Genomic DNA, 8,125 nt, shown 5'->3' on the forward strand with positions numbered 1-8,125 from the left:
AGGGGCAGTCATGCCTGATGAGGAGGTGGGGGAGACAGCCGGCAACGGCAATGCCTTCAGCTGCGGCAGTGAGAATTTTTGGGAGAGCCTTGGTACGAGCCTTGACTCTGACTAGGGGCTTGGCGGCAGCTTCACTGCTTTGTAAGAGTTGATGTAGCTCTCAGCTTAAATGCCTGAGTCCTTGAGAGAGGACGTAAACGTTTCTATGAGGAGAAGAGGAAGAGAGACAAGAGTAGTGGTGAATGCCATGACACAAGACAGAAAAGTTGCATTCTTTCTGCAGCGTAGGGTGCGAGGATATGGGTGCTGAATGGAAACACAGATACGCTGCAGCACAACTTTATCGACAGTAAATGGTGTTAATTTAGCTCGTTCATTTTCTTTGGAAGGAGAACATGTTTTCTAGGAGAAAATAAATGTGGGCGGCCCTAAGGAATGTGGCATGATGTCACCCGGGGAAGCCAGCGCAGATGGGGCATACGGGGCATGGGACGGTGACGGAGAGTGACTGAAGCAACACGGTAAGTTACAAAAAGCTGGCCCACATGAACAGGGGTACCTGCTGAAGGCTGGCCTTGGAAGGCGTTTTACCCAACAAACCCACTAGCACCCGTGCCGCGGGAAGAATTTAACCCTGGCACAGCACGGGAAGAGGGGTCCCGGCAGGGCAGCAGCAAGCCACTCTCGCAGCACCCCATCCAGGCAGAGCCAAGATGGCCGGGAGCGCCGCCCCGGGGCGGCGGGGCTCAGCGCGGGAGGCGGCGCGGCCCGGCGGGGGCAGAGCCACCTCCGCCCGCCCCTCGCCGGCCAGACCCCGCCCGGCGCTGCCCCACGGCTCCGAGCGGCCACGGCAGCGGCAGCGGGTGAGTGCCGGCGGGCGGGAGCGGGTCGGGGACAGCCAGCCGTCCGTCCCTCCGGCGCAGGGAGCCGTCCTTCCCTCCCTCCGCGGCGGGGGCAGAGGCGCTGCCCGGGCAGCGGGTGCGGTGCCGCTCTCCCGGGCGGGGCCCGCTTCCCGGCGCTCCCTGCGCGGGCGGCGGCGGGAGCCGGATCCCGCCGGGCTGTGGGGAGCGAGCCGCGCTCTGCCTCCCGGCGCTGTCCGGCCCAGGGGCCATCGGTGCTTGCGCGGGGACAGGAGCGCGGTGGGTCACAGATGCGTGTGGGTGGGTGTGTGCGTGCGTGCGTGTGTGTGCTCGCAGCGATTCGGCGTCCTTCTGCCAAATAAGGAGAAGTTTAATTTCCATTCCACCGATATACTGCCTTGCGGCAGTGTATTGGCGTCAGGAGTATCAGAGTCTAATAGCTGCCGTGCACTTTTGATAGTTGGTGTGTTGAGCATCTACAGTATAAAGCAAGTATTTAAGTTTTGAAATACTGAGCATCCCTACTCCTTGCTCAGCCACGCTTCTCTGATCTCAAAAGTCTTGCCTAATAATGTAGAATTTAACTTTTTTATTTTAAATAACGCTGTTTATATCGATCATATACATGTATGAAAATAATTAGAAATCAACGTGAATTTAAAGAGCTGAATGTAAAAAAGAGCCTTTAAAGTGAGAAGAACGTCTTTAAAGAGAAGACAATTATGCCGTTGTGATGAGCGATATCAAAACCGGCAGTCTGACAAATTATGGGAGTGTAAGCGTTCTAAGAGATGGGTCATATTTTCCTTGCTGACTTGTTCTGTTTAGTGCGGAATCCAACAAAATCCGGAACTTTGTGGAGTTCACCCAAGGCATTTGCAGCTGTGCAGCCTTGCTGCCCTGCCCTTCGCAGCAGTGGTCCCACGGCAGCACCTCCACTTTCAATGTCACCTGTCGGTCTGCAGCTGATATCCACTGCACTGCTGCTGATACCGTGCACTAGGGATGAAGCTGTGGTTCACTTGGGGCTTTGCCCAAAACCCATGCTGATGATTAAGCTTGCTCAGGTTTGCATGCTAAAAAGAAACAATTTTTTTGCATGTGAATTTTGGATCTAAAAATCCGACTCTGCTGCAAATTTTTTTGCCTCTTGGGTAAATCATAAGGGGTCAGGAAGTGGAACTGTGTCACTCTTGCCTATTTTAACTCAATAAAAAAAAGAAAGGAGAGGAAGCTTTTCCCTTAGGAAGAGTTTGTGATGCATTCAGATGTCTATTTTTTAACTCCACTTTCATACTAGTGCAGAAATCCCAGTTTCTTGAACAACAGAGTGGGTCTCAGTTCTCACTGAGCCCTTTTAAGCAAGTGCTCAGCTCCAGAAGCTCTCAGTGGCTTTTGTTCCAGGCTGCATTGTTGGCACACATGGAGCCTGCATTTCATGCTTTGTTTTGTCTGTGATGTCCAGTTTGTTGTGCTTACATCAATGCCAGTTTTTGCTTAAGGAGTTCAGCATCTAAAGGTGTCATTGTGTTGATGCTGCTTTGCACAGGATGGGCCATGAAACACCTTTCAGGCATCTGCAGTTGTTAACCTCGGGCGCTTTGTGGCCAGGTAGTGTTGTGTGTGACTGTAGTGCTGCCATATGCTGTACCACAAATGGCTAAACTGTTGCAAGGCATTGGTACACGTTGGTGCAAATTGCTGCGTTTCATGGCAGAGAGGTGCCCTGGATATGTTTGGCAGCATAGTAGATTCTCAGGATCATTTTGGATGGCAAAAATGTTGACTGCCTTAGGTCATTTGCATAGTTTGGATCAGTTCTGCTTTCAGTAGCAGGTATGCAGGAGCTGCTGTCCTTTAAGACACCATGTGTGTCTGTAACCAGCAGTATCTTTCCAGCATATGTAGAAAGCTGTGGTGTGGTTTAAGAAACCAAATCTACCACATATTCCCGAGAGAAACTTAAAGGCAGATGTTCCATTTTGATTGAGTCCATCAATGGAAAGTTGCGACACCCCTGAAGACGTGTGATGTTAGTGAGTTGCTCTGATTCTGTGGCAGCTTAAGCTCATTCCTTAAAACAAACAACTCTCCTCTTCCTTGACCTTCACACATCTGTCATATTTTGAGATTGGCTCTTTATATTTGTGTACAGAATGTAACAAAACTAAAATCCTAGATTATCCTGTAGTCATGCATCTCCCAGCTACGGGGATTTATGAAGTGTTCTGACATTCCTAAAGAACTGAGAATATGCCAGAATGGTGCAAAGGATTTACAGGATTCCAAAGAAGTTCGTTTTTTTTTTTTTTTCGTTTTAGACCACAATGAATGTGGAACATGAAATTAGCCTCTTAGTTGAGGAGATTCGGCGGCTGGGAACCAAAAGTAAGTATTGTAGTACTTCTGTATGGATGTGGTCACATTATAGATGTATGTACATACATGTCACCATGCATGTGTGTCATACACATGTAGTCATGTTTCATCAAACTAAGAGCTTGGCAAATTCAAATGAGCAGGTAATCTGAAAACCTGCATATGCACGTCATGTTGGACTGTAAGGTACTGCCTGTGTTCCATCCTTTAAAGTAGTTCTGTTATGAAGTTAAACATTTAAACCTCTGCAGCAGAGAGGATGGAGGCCTGAAATCCTGCTCCCTGAATCCTGAATCAGCTGCTGGAGTTACCTTTTCTTTAGGCTTTCAATACTTGCTACAGTCACCACAGAAGAAAGTTGCAACTTCTCCTTCCACCTCCTTCCTTGGTGACTTCTTTGCTTCAGAATTCATGCATTTCCATTGTGTTCATGATCTTACTATTTGGAACAAATTGGTCTGTATGCCTAAAACTGATCCAGGAGTTATATGTGTAGTTCCAAACTTCCTTAAATTTGCTTAGAAAGTACCATTTTCTCTTAAGATTGTCTTTCATTGCTAAAACTCCTATTTCTTTACAAATATTTGTGTAGTTTGTGGAAATGCTCCCTGCTCCTATATGTCAGTTCTGGTGCTATTTGTTCAGTTCCACTTGTTTTTCAAAACCTAAATGCATATGTTCATCTTGCATTTTTACGACTGCATCTGCTTTTTAGGAATAACATAACTTTAATATATATTTTAAAATTTTTGCTTTGTGTGAAAATTTGCATTGCAGCCTTTTCAATGTGACCCTCAAAAATTAATGAGTGGAAAAATTGTGAAAAAAATATTGTATGTTTTAGATTTAGGTTGGAGGAGCAGGGTGTTAGACTTTATCCTTTTGGGTCTCCCTCAATTTGAGATATTCTAGGATTTTAATTATTTAAACTAATTTCCTCCAAGTGCTGTGAAGAGGTTCAATAGCCTGTGCTTGTCATAGGTTTCAGAAAGTCATCAATAAAAGTAAACAGAGCAGATATATGGTCCTTGATGCAAGTCTCTGTAAGGAAAGGCAAAGTTAGATTAGGCAGGAATTCTGCCTAGTGTTTATCATCAGCATTTATAATATGATCCCAAATAAACTGGGAAACACAGTGGGGTTTGATTTCAGTGTTCTCTGTGCTACCTTATCTTCCCAGGAGTTTCCTAACTTGAAGGAAATCTACATTATGTCTTTTATTTAGATGCTGATGGACAAGTGAGTGTGAAATTTGGTGTGCTGTTTGCTGATGAGAAGTGTGCCAACCTCTTTGAAGCCCTGGTGGGAACGCTTAAGGCGGCAAAACGACGGAAGATCGTCACTTACCAAGGAGAGCTGCTTTTACAAGGTGTTCACGACAACGTGGATATCATGCTGCTGCAGGACTGAAGCAGTGTTGCAGCTGTGTGTTAATGGAACTGCTTGAAACAGTTTGATCAATCAAACAATTGTTCGATTTTCCACATACTCTTAATAAGGCTGATCATTCCAAGGCATTTTGATGTATTTTCTATATCTTTATAGTCAAAAGAAAACTGTCCTATTTTGGAAAACATTCCCTTTTCTAAGTCTTCCTAAAATGGTACTGTATGTGGGTAATGTAAAAGATGCCAGATCTTTTTCTCTCTTTTCTTTTTTTTTGTTTCTATTTTTTTTTTTAATCTCAGGTAATTCTCTCAAATGTCTAGTGGATATTTTCAACATATGAAGAAGAGGACTGGTAATTTAATGTTTACAAATGAAAATGTGCCATGAAAGTATAAAATAAAAGCACATACTTAAATTTGTGTTATTCTTACTGCTTTTGTTTCTCTTTTTATTTGCAATCTGAAATGAAAGCAAGCTGAATTCCTGCAAGGAGCGTATTTAGGCAACTGTTCAGAAAGCACAACAGTGAGATAGAAATAATTTGGCAGCGTGATTCAGTAGAAGAATGACTGCCCTTTGGATTGACCAGATTGTGCACAAAAAGGCATGAATGTTAAATGTACCTCATTCATCTGTGGCAGGGCCATGTGCTTTTGTTTTCTTGTCCTCTAGACTTGTGAAGGAAGTGGGTGAGGAGCTCCCTGAATGCTTCCATGCAGTGTCAACCGGAAGTTAGTGCAGCAGCTTCAGGCTGTGGTTCCTTTCCTCATAGAAGTCCTACTTTCTTTAAATCTCTCCAGGCAGTAGGTGGCAGGGGAGGGGAAGAAAAAAGCCCTTTTGATTGTTTTCTAGCTTACTGCCAATTCTCTTTATCAGGTAGAAGTGTACCCTCCAGTAGGGAGAAAGAGTTGCTGCATGAGGAAAGCAGCTGTGGGTAAGCAAACTGCTTCCTGCTCTGTGCTTGCACTCCACAGCTGCAGCTCTTAAAGTTGCAGGATAGGTGAATTTCCCTTAGCAGCCTTTTACAAGTGCAAAATGTTTGAAAAGTGTCTCCTCATTCACACATCCAGCAAATGTGTGCATTGTTATGGAATCTCTACAAAGCTGTGTATTTCCAGCTGCTACCCCTTTCGACTTGTTTTGCTCTGCTTTGTGAAACAGGAAGACGACTTAGATCCTGTGTGCAAACAGATCTGGGCTGCCTCTGCTTGTGCTGGCCCCAGAATCTGGAGAGCAGGGAAGTGATACACAGAGAAACTTGAGCTGTCTGGGTCCAAGCCAGCTGGAGTGGAGCTCAGCACATCTTACTGGCTCCAGGGTTCTGCCACTCTGGTGCAGCTCTTCTGCTTCCCGACCTGAGCTGGCAAGTGCCTGCACCCCTGTGCTCCTCAGGTAGAAAGAAGGGGACAGAGATGCCTTTAAGACGCCTTCTGCCAGAGGGGTGAGACCAGACAGCTGTGAGTTGCCAGATAACTACAGCTGGATTTTCTTCTGCTTCTGTTTTGCTGCAAGAGTCTGGATTGTCTGGATTCACAGAATAGCCTGAGTATGCTGACAGATACCAACTGCTTTATGATTGTCTGAGATGCCAGTTTTGGTACAGACGGTACCAACCTATCCCAGCCAGGAAGCAGCTCTCTGTGCAAGCTCATGACAGCTCTTTAAGCACTGAAGGGCTCAGCCTTGAAAATTTAGTAAAAACCAAACCAGTAAATGTAAGGCTCAGTGCTGAGTTTGAGGCAAGAAAGGACTAGGAAGAGACCTTTATGTCTCTCTTACTTTAACAATACTAATAAAAGTGTTCAGGGCTTCTGGGAACACCATGTAGAAAGAGACAGAGAAACTTGGAATTAAAATAAATGTAACAATCAGAGGAGAGTGTAGCTTGTGTACTGCCTGGGGCAGTTGAGTTTCATTTTCTCTCTGATTCTGAAAGCAGGTGAGGAACAACAGGAACAAGGATGTATATGTAAGAATTTGTGTCCAGTGCAAAGTCTAATCCAGTATCTAATGGCCTCAGAACTGTGTAGGGTTTTCACTTCAGGTTACAGACAAGCACTGTTGACTTTCTAATTTATTTTTTCCCCCAGAGAAAATCAAATACTAGCATTTCTTCCCGTCCATGGGACAACACATCTGTTAAGGAAATAATTTCCACAGCAAATGGCCTGGATATGAGATGTAGTTCCTGGAGCACTTGATACAATAATAGAAAGCTGGGGGCAGGAATTACCTATTTCTATAAACAGTAGTACAATCAGCACTCCTCTGCAATGAGTTTGTGATTGTGCCAGCTATGGCTCTGAAGAAAGTTTGCAGGGCAGCCAGGAGCACCAGTCATTGCAAAACAGAAAGTAAAAAATGTGGGGAAGTAGGAAGAATCAGAGATTTTTGACAACAGTGCAAGAGCTATCGGTAGCTGTCACCTGCCTGCGATAATGCTGGGAAATCAACGGAAGTGAGCTTGGCTTATTCAGTCTCCATTTTCATAAGATCTGAGAGCATGGTGGAAACTTGAGGAGAGGTTGGATGAGCCCCAGACAAAGCTAACTAATACAATTTAAGATGTCACCTGTGCGTGTCTTAAGCTGAGACTGTTAGAGTAGATTGTGGAGTGGAGTGTGTGCACTCACACTCACTCATCTCAGCTGTTTCCATACAAAATCCAGTGACTGGAGATAAATGTACTTTTCAAAGGAATTTTAACTATGCTATGAAGGTGCTGAGGTGCAGGTCTGCATAACCTCTTGTGGGAGGTGGTGACATCTTAGACTTTGCCACTATTTCTCTTGTGAGCATGTTTTTTTTTTTGTTTGTTTTTGTTTTTGTTGGGTTTTTTTATTATTTATTTTATTTTATTTTTGCTCGGAGCGTGAGCAAAGCAAGGATTGAAATCTATGCAACACTATATTTTATGTGCCTCTCTTATTGGAATGAATTTTGAAAATGCATGTTGTGTTTTGCTTGTTTCTCATGCTCCCTCCAAAGCTTTCCTGGAGGTATTCTTTCTGTTCTGAGGGATTTCACTCAATGACAGCAATGTCACTTTCACCATTCATGCCTGTGTAAAGCTTTGCCACAAAAAAACACTTAAGGGAAGAACAAGAGGAAGAGAAGCAGGAAGTTCTTACACACTGAAAACTTATTATATTGCCACTGATACTTAGTGGTTTTATTTTAAATTAGTTTTATAAATAAGCTGAGATTCTCCTCTAGTCTGGCAGCACAAAATATTAAGCATGTTTAAACACTTGCAGAGCCTTTGCCAAGATGACACCACATAATGATCACAGGACCGGCCTTATGGGTCCATACCAAAACACTAACCCTTAATGATATCTTTGTATCATCTCCACCTAGTATGTAAAACAGTCCTAAATGTTTGCTCCACAGTCTCCAGCAGAAGTAATGTTCAGCATTAATTGAAAATCCTTTGTCTGATAACATGATAGGAATCATGCTTTCAAGGACTTAAAAAAACCACAATGTGTGTCTTT

At 44.2% G+C, this 8,125-nt stretch overlaps 1 protein-coding gene across 2 annotated transcripts; it reads left to right on the forward strand.

The window, feature by feature from the left end:
* The first annotated feature begins 786 nt into the window (after positions 1-786).
* Positions 787-5,052, forward strand: ABRACL (ABRA C-terminal like). Of its 2 annotated transcripts, none has more exons than XM_066545693.1 (3): positions 787-863; positions 3,182-3,248; positions 4,465-5,052. In XM_066545693.1, the coding sequence occupies exons 2-3, from the start codon at positions 3,188-3,190 to the stop codon at positions 4,647-4,649; spliced, it is 246 nt and encodes an 81-aa protein (XP_066401790.1). In that variant the 5' UTR covers positions 787-863; positions 3,182-3,187; the 3' UTR covers positions 4,650-5,052. The 2 variants fall into 2 exon arrangements, with proteins under 2 accessions (XP_066401790.1, XP_066401791.1); XM_066545694.1 differs by lacking the exon at positions 787-863 and adding an exon at positions 1,049-1,139.
* Positions 5,053-8,125: the final 3,073 nt, after the last annotated feature.

The sequence above is a fragment of the Molothrus aeneus genome, chromosome 3, assembly GCF_037042795.1.
Source record: "Molothrus aeneus isolate 106 chromosome 3, BPBGC_Maene_1.0, whole genome shotgun sequence".
NCBI lineage: Eukaryota > Metazoa > Chordata > Aves > Passeriformes > Icteridae > Molothrus > Molothrus aeneus.

Bases quoted from the DNA above. Each gene is read 5' to 3' on its own strand.
- ABRACL (XM_066545693.1), top strand. From the start codon at position 3,188: ATGAATGTGGAACATGAAATTAGCCTCTTAGTTGAGGAGATTCGGCGG. The intron at 3,249-4,464 runs GTAAGTATTGTA...TCTTTTATTTAG, and splicing joins TCGGCGGCTGGGAACCAAAA to ATGCTGATGGACAAGTGAGT.